The 18,091-nt window shown below is 39.9% G+C and overlaps 1 protein-coding gene across 2 annotated transcripts in view; it reads left to right on the top strand.

Moving 5' to 3' along the window:
• LOC122320764 overlaps nucleotides 1-18,091 on the top strand; it is a 75,070-nt gene that overhangs the window by 33,081 nt on the left and 23,898 nt on the right. For both annotated transcript variants that reach the window (XM_043209189.1, XM_043209190.1), the window contains exon 3: nucleotides 6,116-6,163. In XM_043209189.1, the coding sequence (XP_043065124.1) occupies nucleotides 6,116-6,163 (48 nt within the window). The remainder of the gene's footprint in view (nucleotides 1-6,115; nucleotides 6,164-18,091) is intronic.

The raw sequence follows: 18,091 nt of genomic DNA, 5'->3' as shown, positions 1-18,091 counted from the left end.
GAAATATTCGCCGCTGTGTGTGTGTGTGTGTGTTTGTATCTGTGTCTGCGTGTGTATCTCGGAAATGTCTAAAAGCGTTTCAACTTTAGTTTTCGTTTCTGGTTCTGGCATTCTGCCTGCAGCTCTTTGTTGTTTGCCCCTCCGTTTTATATTCTTTGATTTCGTTCAGTTTTTCATCTCCATTGCCATTCCTTGGCAGAAGGAATAAGTACACTAGAAAATATAATTCTTTAACTTTAAATTAAATTTTTAAATAAATCCAATAAAGAAGATTTCTTAAAACTATTAATATGTTATAGTTTTAAGAAACTATAACATATTAATAGTTTTAAGAAATCTTCTTACAAAATCTAAGCAGCTATAATACATTATTACTTTTAAAACTTTTCATAGTTACCTTTAATTTTATTTTTCCTATTCAAGATTTTGATTAAAAGTAAATTTTTATTATATTCATTAAAGCAACCTTACAGAATTAGTTCCCAAAAATAGTTTTCAGCCGGTGATATTTTTGTCTGTGTTCGTATCATCATCATTGGTCGCCCATTGTGTTTTCCCTTTTTGTTTTTCTTGTTTTCCTTTTGCCAATTTTTGTTTCATTTCTTGGCGCCCCTCTCCGCCCCGCAAACTCACCTTCTCACTCATTCTCGACTCGTATTCGCAGTCGTCTCCTTCGCATTTTCGTTTCGCATCATAATTTTCCGTTCGACGACGACAAAAAGGAAACGACATTGAAAATCACGTTCCTCGGAAGCGGGGAAAGGAACTGCGAATTCCTTGGGCTCCGAGTGGCAGCTCAACCGGCCGGAACGCCCACATAGTTCGTGTTCCGTACTTAGTTGGGGGCCAACCCACTCCTCAGATATATATAAATTGGTCTCCAAGGCCCCACTTCAACCGGGGACTTTTCAAATGTGCTGTAAGCAAAGCACGCGCCGATAAACGAGGGAAATCGAGGGGGCAACTTCAGATTTCCGTTACGTGTTCTTGGCCATTTACCGCTGGCTCCCAAGCTCCCAAGCTCCCGAGCTCCGAAACTCGCCAATTCCATTTATCGGCCATTAGTTTAATGCAGCAACTAATGCTGATCTGCCCCAAGTAAATCGGTTTAGTTTATAGCGAAGCACCTCCTCGTCCTCTCCAACTAAATTTACAATTTTGCAGGTTGATTTTGAGAATATAAAAGAATATTTTATAATATACAAAACTAAAAAACATAATAATCAAGCATTTCACAAAGATTATTAATCTATATATTATCGCCCAGTGAATTCAGAATTTGCGAACTACAAAATTTGAATCACAAAAGCTTAGTCCCAAATTAATCTCAGTACTGTTGATAATGTATAATGTTTTATTTCATCCATTAAAGTCAACTTTTATGAGCCTACTCGCATGTGGGCAACCTTATCAGTGACTTTTAAGACAATATAATAAAGGCAAATCAAGCTGTCATATAATAAAGACAGATCCGATTACCAAATTGAATTATGTGGCGTCGTAATATTTTAACAAATTGGAGCGTGTCACAATGAAAATAAAACTGAATTTATAAGTGAGAGCATTGAAAACAATGAACACCCCCAACATAAATGTTCAAAAATTTGAAGAGCTGTTTTATGGTTTCGCTGTAATACAATAATAAACATTACAAAATCTATTGTTTTTCTTGTTTTCAAGAAATCAAATTAGCAAAATTGTAATAGAAGTAATCCTAATAATAAATCACTAATCAATAAAGTGATTACCACGCTGAACGCACCCAATAATTGAGGCGATAAGCAAGTTGTATTTCTTCTTGGCAATGAGCAAAATATTTTGCTCTGCCCTTTGGGGCCGTCGACTTTATTTAGTTTGAAAGTATTTGCATTAGTTTAATCTGGCTGAGCAGCCAGCGAAAGCTCAGCGAAGGGAAAATTATGACGGACTGATTGGCTGAGTGACAGACTGACAGACGTCGTCTGATGAAAGTTGGAATTTTTCTAAGCTGCTGCTTATCTGAAGTATAAAAGCAAGTGATCCAAGAGCTGCACTGCGTCCTCAGCCATCCGAAGTTGCTGCCACAAGCCGAGGATAATGAAGTAGACGACTGGGTCGTCATGATATGGCCACCGCGTTGCATTCAACTCCTTTCGCGGCAGCCAGAGATACACACACCCAGATACAGATACTCTCGGGCAGATACAGATACACTTGGGGGCCACATGTGCAACGCGCTGTCATTGCCATATGGTGTGGCATCCGTGGAGAACTTTCGGTGTGGCGTCATGTACCAGAATTTTCCCTGGCGGTGGAAAAGCGAGCGATTTCCCAGGGGTCGTGGCAGCGCGAAAACCGCACATGCGCACAGTGGGCCACATACAGTGGGCAAATGGGTGGTTGGAGTGTGGACGTGCTGCCGGTCGAGTGGGGCAACCGAAACTGGTTTTGGAGCACGGACCACACGCGAGGCCCGATAAAGGCTGAATTTGCAATTCACTAAAAAAGGCTGTTTGCCAATATGCTAAATTACCACTTTCAGAGGAACAGAATTTGCTATTTTTATCAACCCGAAGCAGAATGACATGATACAAAAATATGGCACACAAAATCTAGGCAAAACAAATATCAACGAAAATATCAAAATACTTTTTGAATAATTTTTTATGTCAATCTATCTATCAATCTATCTTTGTGTAAATTCAATTTTTATTTTTAACTTTCGAAACAAAGAAAAATCTTGTTTTCTTATATTGCAATTAGATTTTAAAGATGAAGACATACTTATATTAAATAATAGTTTGTATGGTTCTATTTTCTGTAGTTAAGTTTAGTTTTTCTAAACAATGTCTTTCTCACTGTATAAATCTATGTATGTGATAACCAACTGCGACCGCCTTTATTGAAATCTCACCCATAAACAAAAACTAGTTACCAGTATTATTTGCATTAAATGTAAATGCAAACAAAAATGGCCACCAATGCATTTTACTCGCAGATGCACCGCAGCTACTGCAGAACTCACTTCACTTAAAGAAATTAGTTTAACGCGTAGTTAAGCCGCAAACATTTTATTAATAAAGAAACTAATGTTCAGGTGGCAATGCCAATGCAGCGTGCAAGAAAGTCACTCGTTTTTCCAGTAATATGGCGAATAAAATATATGAACTTACGGCCGAAACCCGTTTATTCCCTCCGTCGATAGGGAATTATTTAACCAAAGCCGCGCCGCTTACCGTAAATTGCAATTTATGCCCAGTGGCCGACGAAGTTGCATCAGTTAACCAGTTTGGCGACTTGGCCTCTTGGATGAGGCCCAAAACGGGGGCTCCATTCGGCCTCGAATGAAGTAATCACAATTAATAATTGCTCGATCGGATCGCGGGATCTGCATCTGCTATTTTCGGGTTCGTTGATCCATCCGAATGGCCGCCATGCGCCATTCGCATTTGGAATCCATAACTTTTACGACTCTGGACACTCCCATCCACTCCCGAGATGGTCAACTGGGGAACTATTGTAATGCATCGCACTGCAACGCATTGGAAGACGGCGCGGATTCAATTGTCATAACAGACAGTTCGTTTAGAGACTTCAGCCAGCTGAAGCAGATTGCTTTACGAGGGCAAATATTTGTGCTGCCTGTCGGCATGTGGCATCGAGTGTCTATATCTGCCGATACGGATCACAGACCCATATGCCCAACCCGTTCGGTGTAACAAAACAAAACGCAACACAACAAAAAAGGAGAACGCTGCAAATTGCAATTTATATGGCCGCCATAAACAGAGGCTGCAGCACTTTCACTTTTCCCGGAATATTAGGAACGCTTCATTTTTTGACCAAAAAATCTGTCTCTGTTTTTTTCCGGTAATTGCATTCAGAGCGTAGCACTCTGGCGCGCAGGAACCCAGGAGGTACGTTTTCGGTTCGGAATCGTAAAACCCTTTCCAATCTCGCGACTTCGACCGCTGCGCACAGCCGGAGTCGCCTCCGACGTTCCATTTCCACAGCAGGCGGCAAGATATTAGGATATTTCAGATTTTTACGAATTCGTATAAGGAAAGGTCAAGGGAAAATTTTATTTATTAATTATATTTTTGAAAAAGTACTCAGTGTAGTTCGGAAGATATTAGAAGTTATTTTATCAAGCCTTTTGAATCAAAATTTAGATGAACATTGCAATTTTTATACAGTTGATTGCTTAAGATTATTTAAAATGTTTTTTTTTTCAATTATTATTATTTTTTGCCTCAAAAAACAATAATTATAAAAATATATATAAATAATAAAGTAATCTATAAACACCAAAATCTAATTTATCACATTTTTTAAATGTTCTTTGAAACAAAGAAAACATAATTTTTTTTTGATATTTATGATGTACAATGAGAATATCAACAGAGAACATATTTTTAGCTTCTGCTCTAATTTACCTTCTATGTTAATTTAAATTTGTGATAGAGAGTGGCAGTAACATGTTGTTCTTAGGTTTACATGACCTGATTGGTACAATGGCTCCTCCTGGTTCAGGTTCCTCTTCAGCATTTCAAATGACACCTCCCTTTAAAAGTTTTCCAGTTTCTGCGGAGCTGCTTCTTCGTAGATTTGTTCCATCGTGACCCTTGTTACGATAACAACGAGCCTACATAAATAAATCGAAACACGAATTGAACAAATCAACACGCCGACAACAGAGAATATATACCGAAAACCATTTCTTGTTTTCCATTTGCCGCGTGCAGCTAATCTTCCGAAAACGAAAAATATTAATGAGCCAAAGTTTCTCTTTTATGGAATTTCGATACTGACAGACAGTCGCTGGCGGGGAAAACTAGAGGAAAACTCCATCACTTTGGCCTGGACATGTTTGTCATTTACAAGTTGCGCGGCCAATTACTTTGAGGACCCCGGACCAGCCACCCAGCCAGCCATCCAGCCAGCCACTCTACGGAAAATGGTCGCGTCTCCGGCGGCTCATTATGAAAATGAAAGCAGTTTGCCTCCGGCAGAGGAGGGAGTCATGTATTCCGCCAGAATTTATGCACACGAGCATATTCCATTGGGGAATTCGAGGTCGGTCGATTGCCGTCTGTTTGTCTATCAAACAAGGAAACTAAAAAGATTTCGCAAAAAGTACACAAGAGCTTGGGAAAAAAAACAGAAACTGAATGGGAACGGGGGCAGATGGCTGATGGCGAAAACAAACAAACTCCGTGGACATGGACACTCCACTCGACTGGGACTCCCGTGGGCGTGGAATGGCGGTTCGGGGGCAGGACAGGGGCAGGGGGCGTGGCAAAGGGCACACGACCTATGTGAGCATAAAAGCGAACACAAACATGTACGAGTATGAAGCATGCCACATATGAGGCAGAATCGATGGTGGCATAATCGAATGAGCGGAGGGTAATGGGGCGCACGGAAGACCCGCAACTGGACCCCATGGAATATGAATGCATCTCGAGCATCTCCATATAAATGTCCCTCGATGGAAGTCCGATCCCCGGCAAGGAGCAACTATATATTTATTGTATTCCTGCTTTCCGCAAACACGAAAGCGCACTTCGAATTGGAATGGGAGGAAGGTTTAATGGGTTGGTGGGCTTCGGTGGGCGGTGGGCCGAAATGAATTGAAATAAAATGATAAGCGTGAAATAATAATGAGGAGCGTGTTCCGGCATAAATCGGTTCGTCCTTCCTTGGCAAATGGCGAATGGGTTAGAGTGGAGTCTTTGGGTCCTGGCCGGCCATTTGCGTTGTGTAATCCATTTAACCGGCTGTGAAAAGTGTTTTACATGCGAGTCCGCTTGCTTAAGCCGGGAAATGGAGTGTAGCCGATGGGAAAATATAGAAAAACTCACATATGACAACTAGTTCTCTCCATGAAAAAACCCTTGCTCTTAAGATCTTAAGAATATTTTGCCCATCAGGTTGAAATTTGTTAAAAGAAGAAGTAGTTTTTAAGTTTACTCATCTCAATAAGAATTAAAACATTTTCTACTTTGTAACAATAAATCATACTTATATTTATTAAGAAATAAGTTAAGTTTTACAATATTTATCCCATATGATTAGCTTTATAAATGTATATTAAATAAATTACACTATTTTCTCTGAATTTATCTCATTCCAGTTTGATTACAAATGGAGGGAGTACTTAATCCGTCGGCAGCTGCTTCAGGTGAGTCTCCATTTTAACGTTTCTCATATATTTATATTTACATGCATGCCAAATGAAAGTTATAATAATGGCAGTCTGCATAAAACTCCATCTGCCGACCGGAGAACTATCCAGTTGAATTGTGTCGCAGGTGCAACTTGAAAGTCAGCGAAAATGTTGAAGGGGATCTACGCAAACCGTTGAAGTTCCCCTGCCAGTTTAAATTTTTATTTGCCGACATGATTTTTGCTAAATTACTTTCCCAAAAACAGAACTGCCTGCGTGTGTGTGCGGCATGTGAAATAGTTGGGACCCAAAGTTGTACCTTTTGCTTTTTATTTTCCACATCCTTGTTCAATATGAAAAAGGCAAAAAAGTTGATCAAATAAATGGCGAAATTTCCATATTCCAGCGATAAGAACGGAAACGTGGAGCTCAAAGATTTCCATCAATTCGAATCGCAATCGCAATAGGAAAAGGAAAAGGAAAAGGCGGGCGTGTAACAAGTTGTGCGAATTTCTATGAGGGGTGGTGGGAGGTCCTGGGAGGTCCTGAATCCTGTTCAAGCGGTGGCTGCGCAGGCAGGTACGACTACAACCCTCATCGCTTAGCTAAGTAAATGGGTTGGCCTGCGAACGTGACTTGGCCTGCCCCCTCCTTATCTTTCAACCCCCTTACTCCCCACTTTGGTTATTTAGAGCACATGTCTCCTCCAACTGGGGATATTAGCAATGGCTGCACAATGGAAATTCAGCAAAAGATATACAAATTTCAAACACAACTGTATATTCATATAAATATATATAAGTAAATTGTGTATATTATTTTACCCTGATTTAAATACTATATGTCGTGTAATTTTGAAGATTAGGGTTGTAGTTTTGTTTACTATTTTCTATAATAACTAATCAAACTAAATAGTTGTGGTTAGGCTTATGAGATTATTTTATTTGTTTACCTTTGTAATGCTGGCAAGCTTTGAAAATTGAAATGAAAATATTTTACTAAATGTAAATAAATATCAAAGGAATTCGCCTTGATATTTTTTATTTCATTTTATGTATACTATTAAGCATTTTAAATATTTTTTAAGTAACTCCCTTTTATTCCACTGTACCATCGCCTTGAGTCTTTCGAGGAAGCCAGCCAAAGCCAGTCACGATTCCAAACTAATGAGATATACACGTAATTACATGTGGTTACGCAATATCAGAAATTCGGGCGAGCTCAGCTGGCATTGTCAAGCTGCCTGGTATCCCGCAGCACACAGTTCCATTCGAGGAATCAATGCCCTGGGACAAACCCAGAAATTTAATAAACACGCAAGTGCACGGAAGTAAATTATCCCGTCAGTCAATTATGTATGTGTTGCTACGCCCCCAAAAGAAGCCCCTCTCGTGCTCCACTTTCTCACTTAAGACCTGACTTTGACTTCGACTTCGACTTGGACTTGGGCTGGTTGTCGGGGTTTGGGGATTGGGGCTGATGTCTTGAGACGCCACATAAATACCTCGTTTATTTTCCCCTACTCTCGCCAGTGTGCGAAGTTCCTGTTTGCCTGCTTCATTAAACGCCTGCCACACTCGCTTCAATTGGTTGCTTTATTTGTGGCCGCAATTTGCCAGCCTTTTGTGCTTTTTAATTAAATGTTCTCTTCCGCCTTTTGGCCCTACCTGCGCACTCATCGAAGCCATGGCCAAACCTAATTAAACGCTCCCCAGATCGTTTCGAAGGAGTGAACTTAGCCGGCATATTGTTTACTTGGGCGCAAATGAAAATAATAAAACTTTAGTTACAGCAGGTGGAAATAGATAAGGCAGCAATTAGACTTGAGAAATTATTGCGGAAATAAAATAAAACTTAAAACGAAGGCGGCGAAACTCTTTTAAAACCATAGAAAATGGGTTGCTATCAGTGGTTAGTTTAAATTAAATTTGAGCAGAAGAACTTGTTTCGAGTTATTTAACAAAAGGAATTTTTATTATATAAATTTTAGATCTGAATATTTTTTAATATCGCTCTGCTTATACAAACTTTATTTACCTTAATTGAACACACGTTTAGGGCTCATTTTGTAGTAGAAGGCTCAGAGCAGCTCCTATTTGGCTTGCCGTATCTGAAAGGCTCTAAATAAATAATGAAATTACGTCTGCAGCAGAAAACTTCGTGTATGTGGCTCTGGCTCTTCAATGGACTTCAATGGGGATTTCGTATAGAAGTTCATTTGAAATTTTAATCAGCGCTGCGTGCTGCAAATTCCAATTGCTCGGCCAAATTGAATTAATTTGACTAATTTCCTAGCTACATTTGCATGAAACAAGCTTCTCCGCGGCCTTCCAGCGCTTTGGGACCGACTTGATTACATAAAAGATGCGCAATTAGCAGAGGGCAGTGGGTTTGCAGAGACAGTCCGGCGGGATAATATAAAGGGTTGGCCAGATGAGCGGCCAAAATGTCTAAGGGTTGGGCACCAACTTCATTAAGTGCCAGAAGGTGCTGCCAATTTTGAGGTACAACAATCAGCCCTTTCTCACCTGTTTTTGGTTTTGTGGGTTGGGGATTAGTTAAAGAGCTGTGCCTCAAGTGAAATATTAATGGCAGACGGGATGAAAGAATGAGAAAAATTATAAAACTGACCGTATATATATAAAGCGTTATTTTTAAAACGTTCACATATTTAAATAAAGGTGACGTTTAATCTTGGTAATATGTATATTTTTTCGGTCTCTAATATGATACCAAATTAATGTGAAGATGTTTTGATTTTCCTTAAGTTTTCTTTAATTTTTGTATGCTTACTTAAATCTTTTTTCTTAAAGTGCATTTGTTTTCCTATTTCCCTGTTCTTACATTCCGCAATTTTTGAGGGAAAATTCTTGTCTGTTTTGCTCTTTGATTTATTTGCGTCAGAATTCCGAAGGCCGCGGCTAATTAAACAACCAACGAGCAGCAGCACCTTCAGAGGATCAGCATCAACAAAAATCGAATCAGCTTCGAATCGTAAACAAACTTTTGCCGGTTCGTCTGGTGGATTGTAGATGGTGGGTGGTGGGAGACGGCAGCCATAAACAGCTGCACACCGAACGGGTTCAAGTTGAATCAAGAAGCTATTTCGGATGGGGCACTGAAAGAAATGGCTAGCACTACCTATTATATCAAAAAATAACCTTCAATATTTTTTAATTATGATATTTAAGAATTGTTTAAAAAATTTTTATTAAAATAAAAAACTCACATGCAGTGAAGACCAAATATTTTTTGAAAAGCACAAACTTATTCAAATAAATATAACTATATTTAAAGTTTGAATAAGAAACTAGTATATATATTATAAATTCATTTAAATATTGAATTTAAATAAGAATTTATTATACAAAATATAAATCATTTTTGTTATTTAAAAGACAACTCTTTTTCGAGTGATTTTAAAAAGTGCCGTTAGTGCAATCCCATTCCAACTGAATGTCAGAGGGTCTGAAAATCGAACCCAAAACTCAAAACTCACGTAGCAACCACAGTGGGCACAAGTAAAGTAGCAACCACTATGGTAGAGTCGCTCCATCTCCCTCTTTCCTTCCCATGCGCATGCTGCATCCCTGTCGCACTCACACACTTTAAGGAACACACACACAGGTAGGGCGACTCTTGATGCGGCGGCCATTGAAAGTGGCGGCCATTCCCCTCCCCCTTCATCCAAAAACCGAACTGCGCAAAACAAAACAAAATCTCTTGCACACTCACGTAACCTGAAATTGACTTGAGCCTGAATCGAGGCAAAAAAAATCTGTTGTTGTCGGAATTAAATTTATATTCTAGGCTGGGGCTCAGACCCACCCCCCGCCCCCTTTTGTGACCCACCCAAACAGTAGATAAATGTGAAAAAAACTGAAATTTGTTTGGGTCTCGACTGCATACAATTCTGTTTGTTTGTGACTCACCATAGAACCACATTCGGTATATTATTTTTGTATATGCGTGCTGGGGCACATTTATTTACATTTTTTAATGCACCCAATAAAGAAAACAAAGCACAAACAAGTTTTCCTCTCAGTTTTATTTTGCAGCGCTGTTTTATTTGTTTTTAAGTGGGCACAACTTCGCCTAGCAGATATTTCTCGAGAGTAACTTATGTTTGCCTTGATTTATACGACATTATATATTGTGACGATAAAAGATGAAATTACTTAAATTTATAGAGACATGATACTTAAAAATGTCTTTGTTAAAATAAATCAATAAATTATTTTGACACAATGATGTGATTATAAGTGACACTAAACATGCTGAAATAAGGTTAGATATGCATATTTTAACTCAAATATAAGTTTACTGCGAACTTTTAATTAAATATATTTTTATATCATTTAAATTGGCTCATAAAATCAACTAAGTGTTATATAAAATATGTTTACATAGTAGCCTAAAAATGTACTTAAGCAATAAATCATTTTGAAAGAGTAAGATTACAAAATACTTGTTTGATTACGAATTTAGATAAGAACACAATAGATTCCCACCTAATATTTGCGCAGATCTTATTTTATTTTTCAATATTTAATATCCGAATTATTTTGTAATCATTTCCATTCACTGCTACCCAACTATATAACTTGAACCACCAAAATGGTGGCAGCCCTCCACAAAACCATAAAATATGAATGATGACCCTTGTTGCAAGGGCAATTAACTTGCGGTGCTGCATCGTAATGTCTGCCAATCTGCGAGGGGCAGATTGAGATTAGAATGGAGCTCACAATGGAGAACAAGAGAGATCAGGGGAGTCGAGCGTTGAACCCTGTACCCAGGAGCCCCCCAGGACTCTCCATGCTCGCATAGAAATGGCCACATTTCGGAGCAATCCGAGTTGGACTCTGAATATATAGCCAGAAGCTCGCGCAGCCCGTGGGGAGTGCGCAAACTTTTTGAAAAATTCATATTATTTGTAAGTAGTTGCGGGCACAAACTATGAACTATGAACCCCCAGCTTCACGCTCCCTGGGTTGAGAGCAAAATTGCGTGGCTTAGTGCGCAGCACGAGCTTCGGGGAGCAATCGAGGGGCCTTATCGGAGGGATTTGTGCCAAATGACGGCAGATTGCCAAGCTGCAGCTACAAAACGGCGGGGCCAGATACGGATTCAAATGGCGCTGGCTGCGCAGCCTGGGCTCGCCAACATGCTTTCTGGTGTCTGTCCTTCTTTTATTTTCCCTCGTTTTTCTATTTTTTTCTCGGTTGTTTTTTACACTCTTCCCTCTCGTGTATAATGGCTAGAAAAAGTTGCGCCATCCCCGAGACTCCAAGAATTTGTACAGTGGTTTTAATCACGCTTATAAGAAATAAAATGGATACAATTTGGTATACCTTTTGCTCATCTTTTTAAGTTTTTACAATTTTAGTGGCCAATAGAAAGGGCACAATTATATAAAATATGTTTGGTCAAATTAAAACCATACTTATACTCCGAAATTGTGTATAGATTTGCTACCAAATATTTTTGTTACATGTGAGAAATAAATAACGAATGTTATTTGCCTACAGCATTTACTTAAAAACGAATTTAAAAAGGAATTTTATAGGTGGTTTTATTGAACCCACTGTGCGGCGCTTGACATTCAACTTCTGATGCGGTGGCTCCGGCAGTTGGCATTGCCACCGTGGAGCCAATTTGTTGCGGTTCATCAATATGCCAAGCCGCACACATCCAGCCTGGCCAAAACCACAACCACATCCACATCTTTAGCCACATCCAGCCAAATGGCCAGGCACCGGGAGCCAACCAGAATGACAGTCGGAGTCAGGCGCAAACGGATGCGGATGTGGTTGGGTGGCTCTGCACTCCCTTCCCAGATTTGCCACCCCTCCCCCCTTTTGATGGGTCCTCCAGAGGCGTAGGGAGAGGGCGGGCGAGGGTGGGGGACAGTGGCCGTCGAGGAGCTTAAGTGGCTCCACGTACTGCTGCTGAAAAAAATATGTGCATAAATTTAAAGAATCTCAATTTACTTGGTCCGTGTTCATTTGTGTGCCGGCTGCTGCAAGACTTCGCCACGGTTTCTCTGTCTTTTCGATTCTACGATTCAATGCACTGAGAAAATATGATATATATTTTAAAGAATATTTAGCTAAAAAATGACTTAAAGCCTCTGTTGTACAACTTCCAATTTATGAAAATTTATGCCAATTCAATATTATATATTATTTTTATTTGTTAATACTTTTCGCAACCATAACTCAATGAATCATTTTATCCAGTTTTAGTGAAACCTTCTTCATATTTCTCTGAGTGCCTGCTCAGTCTGGTGATTTGTGAGCTCAATTATGGTACATTTTCTTGTCATGCCCGCCCACTGGCACTTCCAGTGCCACTTCCCCTCGCCTTTTCCCGCTCCACCTTGGCCGTGGTCGTTTTTTGTGGTTGTCACTTTGTTATTTATTCAGCGCCATGGAGAAGGTCTGGACCTGGATATCGGGGACTGGGGATTGGGGATTGGGGAACCTGGGAGATACAAGATGGAGCCCTGACACTGAGGCTGTTAATGAGTTCGTTCGTCTTCGCGCTCCGCATTTGGATGCTAATGAGTGGATGGCATCCAATAAATTCAGTTCGCGGGGCTTTGCTTTTATCGCTCCACTTGCATAATTCACATCGCTGCAGGGTTGCCGTCGATCCACTCCCCCCTTTGCGGGGGTACAGAGGTCAATAGAAATTTATGGTTCGCATTGTTAACGCCACTGATTACAAATTATTTGTATTGCCCCTTCAGCAGTTGGGCACAGGCCTTCGTGCCTGATTACTGATTGCTGCTTACTATATTCGAAGTCCTCTGACAGTCCGCATTGGATAATTTACTGCTCGCTGGTCACTGATAGCTCGTTTTTTAGGGTTGCTACTGAAACCTTTGCGGATAATGTGGACTTATATTCAGTCCGTATAATTTTCTTTATTCAGACTAAGCCAATGTACAATTATTTTTTGTAGAGTGTAGCCATCAATTAACTCATTGGATTAATGGAAATTAATATAAATAGATATGCAATGTGATTTCCATAACATGATTTGGTGTAAGCTTTCACGGTCTTAAAATTAATTCCGTATATCAACTCTTAAAACTGAACTCCTGATAAATCGAAATGGGTTTTCATTCTTTTCCGCCTCAAAAATGTCTTTGTTTCAAAGAGGTAATCAGGTGACTTCCTAAATTTGAAATCCCTTACTTTTTCGGGAGAGTTAAAAAGACAATGCAGAAAATACTGATAATATTATTAACTATTATTTATTATTTACCATTTGACCCAAATTATAATTTACTTTTAATGGGTTAGGCACATTTTATGTTACTACTTTTAATTTCACATATAAACAACCCTTAATAAGTAAATTCATAATCCAAATATTTAAAAAAATTGTATCTTTTTGATAAAGTAATAATTTTATTTGGCAATATATTTTATATTTGTAACCTGCTTTGCATATAACAATCAAAACAAACACTACGAAAGGTTCCTTGCTGCACCCATCGATTTTTGACAAATCCAAAGTTATGCCTAACTTGCCCTGTAAGCTCTTAAAATGCATAGCCCCCCTAAATAAACCTCAAAGCAAATAGCTCGCCAACACATTTCCACAACTCAAGTCAATTATCGTCATGAGAAATGCTTTCTCAGTTGGCGGTTCCAATATCGCCTCGCAGATACTCGTAATTGTCGAGTAACAAACAAGATTGTTAACCAGATTTCGCATATTCCACCACTCGCTCGTCGGCCATTGAAGCGTTGCTTCTTATAAGATATATGTATGAAAATATCTGACGCAACTCCAATGGGAGCGGCACGTGGGCGCCGCCTGGCGGACGAACCGGGAGGCTGTCAGCTGGAAGATACAAAGATACGCAGATACATTGATATCCTTCAGCTGCAACTGCAGCCTCGGGAGACGAATTCCAATCGGCCGATAAAACCAGGCCGCCAGGGGGCGCTTGCTATCGTTTATCCCACGATGGCTGCGGCAAAGCCGGTTTATCTGTCGGTCGGCCATCTTGGATTTATCTGGCCAGCGCACATTTGCCAGATACTTTCGAAGCGCTGTGCGTCCTTTTCTCGCACATGCGCATTGCGACAATTCAGGCGTGGCAACGTCAACGTCGACAGCGGACGCAGCTGCGCGGCCCACGCACACCACTGCACGCACAAATACCAACGCAGAACGTACTGCCCCGCAGCTCCCGCACCATTTGAGCGGGAGTCTCAGCGCCTAAAAAGTTGAACAAAAAACATTTACTTTTTTATCGAACCACTATTGTCTTCTTTGGGAACAACAACGCATCAAATTCAGCTATTTTTTAAAGGAAATTGTTTTTAATTTAATGTTGTTTATTACAATGTATAAGTCAGTTTTAAAGAAACCTTAATTAATTATTTGTTAAAAGTAGAAACTCATATATTAGAAAGCCTTCTCAGAAAGTTAGAAAACCTTAAATCAATTCGTGGTATAACATATCTATACACTCTTCAGAAATTATTTAAAATCCTTTTAATTAGTTATTTATTTCTGAGGTACTAATTTTTTTTTTAATTAAAAGACAGATTTCCAAGAAACTGAATTACAATTTAAAAATATTTCTTTTTATATTATTTATTAATGTAGATCAGTAGAACTCAATTGATAACATGCCGACGGCACTTGAAGCTCGCTTAGAAATCCCCTCGCCCTTAATTCTCAATTCCGCTTCGTTGTTCGCTTTTTCACTCTTTTTCCATTTATGCAAATTGCTATTTTTCGGACCACACACTGGCACCGGCTAATTGACAATTAGCGGACAAATGCTAATGGCAAAAGCCACAGAGCCATGCAAATAGAGCCTCGCAGCCTTGACTAATTGAGGCGACAATTGCCGGCGCTCAGAATTTATTCAATCCACGAGTTTGTGTTTTTTCGTTGGTCTTTAAGTCTTCAAGCTGATCGGCATGGCGAGTGGCCATGTTGGCGTATCTCCATTCGAAAATAAACGCAATTCAATTTGCATAACTGAAATGCAGAATTTATTTTAATTCAGGCGTTGCATAAAACGTACTTCTTTATATGCACTCACACTGCCGCACGCGGAGAATTCGAGTTTTGCGAGGTGGGATCCAGCTGGAATTACAAGAGTCGTTTATGCAAATGCCCCAACTCCACAGCTCCACAGCTCCGCAGCTCCATGAATCCACGACTCCAAGTCGGTTCTCCGTTCTCCGCTTCTCCTGGCCAAGATGGAATATTTCAGTCACGTTAATTCATTCGCGTTTAATTCACGAATAAAGTTCGTAACTTATATAGTGCTCATAATGCATGCAAATTTATCACCCGCCGAGAAACGGGGGGAAATCCATGCCCAGCAGGTGGGTCCATTAAGTGTTCGATTTACATCCGATTGGTAATGAAGGCCCCTGGCAGCCAGTTCCTGTCCGATTCGCATCCCAGCATGCACTTTGTGTTCCCCCGTCTCTCCGCTTCAACTTGATAAGTCAATTTGGGCCCCACAGCTGCCACACAAGCCGAACCATGAATACCGAACCTCGAACCCCGAACACCGGAAATAATTAAAAGAGCCAAAGTTCTGCAATATGGCCGAGGAGACGAATTTCATTAGACAAACTGGCAAAATGTTACCGACAACGAACGGAATCTGCTGGGGATATAAAACAAACTTTGCCGAAAATATTGGCCAACACTTTCCTCGGCCAAATTAAAAAGAAATGCCGGCTCAAGTGCCTCGGGTTTAGTCACCTTTAAGCCAAGTTGCCGTTCCAAGGCCCAGGCCAATTTATATTTAGTCTCGGGCCATGACATTCACGATTCACGGAATTCGAGTGAACGAAAACAAACAGACACAGCCGGAGTGGAATGGAGATGGAGTTTGGCGTATATATATCTCCCATATTTTCATATTTGCCAGGCTTATTCGGGCTGTTTTGTTTGCCTCCGTTTCGTGGGTACACTTAGGTGTGTTCTCCGGCCAAAATAGAAGTCAACATCCGGCAATTGGGGCACTTATATAAGGACGGAATCTTTTTGGTGCACTGTGGGAAATCCGAATGAGAACGTAATTGAAGAAAAACACGCAGGGCGGAAAAATAAAAGTTTTCTTTACCTCATAATAAGTTTAAATATAGTAAGATAAGCTTTATGCTAGTATTAGGAGTTTTTAATGTTGCTTAAAAGGTAATAAAGTTTTAGACCCTTTTTATATGAGAGCACTTACTAATTTGAGTTTTATTGGAGCGTGCTTTGTATCTTGTAATTATAAGAAAGTAACTAAAAAGGTTTCCTAATTTTTGTAATTGTATTTGCAAAATATAAATAATAAAAAAATGGTAAAAAATATATCAAATATACTTAACAGTAATATTTAATATTTATTTCTATAAATATATAAAAGTTGTATTGAAATATTTATTTTTTTTTTTTTTTTTTTTTTAGTAAAAAAGTAAAAAGTGTAAATTTATTAATTAACGGGTATACTGCTACCTATGTGGCAGCTTGAGCAGGTTGTAACTATAGGGGATAACAAAGGGTTGGTATACAGATAAAAAAAAAAAAAAAAATAGAAATATTTATGAAATATTCGTTAATCTGCTGCTTTTTATGGTCAAGAACAATAAAGTTTCGCCAAGTGTACTTCCGTGAAACGTCACTTGGCTCAAATGCAACGGCTGCCACCCGGAAAAGCCAACCAGCGGACTGTAGGGACTTCCTTCCCCTGTCTCCCGCCCCCCAAAAGAAAATGGGAAAAGCTAAGCGGAATGGGAACGAAGCCATTCTTCCGAATCGTTGCCTTGTGCACAAATAAAGGAGAAGCCAGAGCGAAATAAGTGCCTATACGGTCCCCGTCCGGGTAGTTTTGCCAGGGGGTGTGCACTCCGCCGGATTCCCGGCTACGGATTCCATGGATTCCGGCTTCTCTGTCCGTGTCCGGCATTCTTATCCGGACTCGCTGCAACCGCTGTGCAAATAATGGGAGAAAAATCGAAGGGAAGCGGCGGAGGCGGCAGACGACACCTACAAAGTCCACGGGGATTGCAGCCACTCGAAAGAGATTTACTTTTGGCAACTGCTGGTGACGTGGTGCTCCGCATAGTAACGAATTCGGGAGCGGGGGGTCAGGGGGGCAAAGGGCTGCTCCTCCATTTGCCAACTCCATCTGCGTCTACATTTCGGGGACGTCGACACGTTTGGTGTTGGCAAAAGTTTTCTCATTTTGGCAAGATGCTCGCTCGTAACGAAAATTGTCGAGTTCGCCAAAACGCCGATGGGACGAAAGCGGCGGATGCGAAGTGGATGAGTCCTGGCTTGGAGGCGTCACCAGGGGAGAAATGGAGGAATGGAAATGTATCCGCACCGAACCGCACCGCATGCACTGGCGACATTTCTCATTAAAAGTTTTCGGCATTTTGTTGTCTGAACAAACATTCTTATCAGCAGACAGAAGCCATTGGAATAACGAACCCTCCGAACGGAAGGCGGCGAATGCACAAAGCCAATGCCAATGCCAAAGCCACCGAAATCGGAAGACAGGTGGCTGACAGCTTAATCGGCTGTAATGAAATATGGGTGGCTTAATTAATAAGAGGTTTATAAGAAGGGAAAGAGAGAGTGGGGATAATCTCATAGGTAGGTGTAAGCAAATCTTCTGGAAAGTAACAACGATATGAAGCAATTTGTGGAAAGGGAAATTCTTAATATTTTTTTCTTTTTTTTTTTTTTTTATTATTATTTATTTTTGTTTTTAAAAGTCAGCAAAGTCGATATTTTTAAATACAATTTGTAATATCTTTTTTAATTTTAGTGTGCTTTTCTTTTTGTTTTCCTATTTTTGTTGGATATCTTTTGTTTTTATTGAATATTAAATATATTTATTAAAAAGATTTAACTTACAACTTACAACAAAATATAAGCTCTATATTCGTATTTTTA

This window comes from Drosophila ficusphila, unplaced genomic scaffold (genome assembly GCF_018152265.1).
Source record: "Drosophila ficusphila isolate 14025-0441.05 unplaced genomic scaffold, ASM1815226v1 contig_791, whole genome shotgun sequence".
NCBI lineage: Eukaryota > Metazoa > Arthropoda > Insecta > Diptera > Drosophilidae > Drosophila > Drosophila ficusphila.
This window is presented reverse-complemented; position numbering and strand designations above follow the sequence as displayed.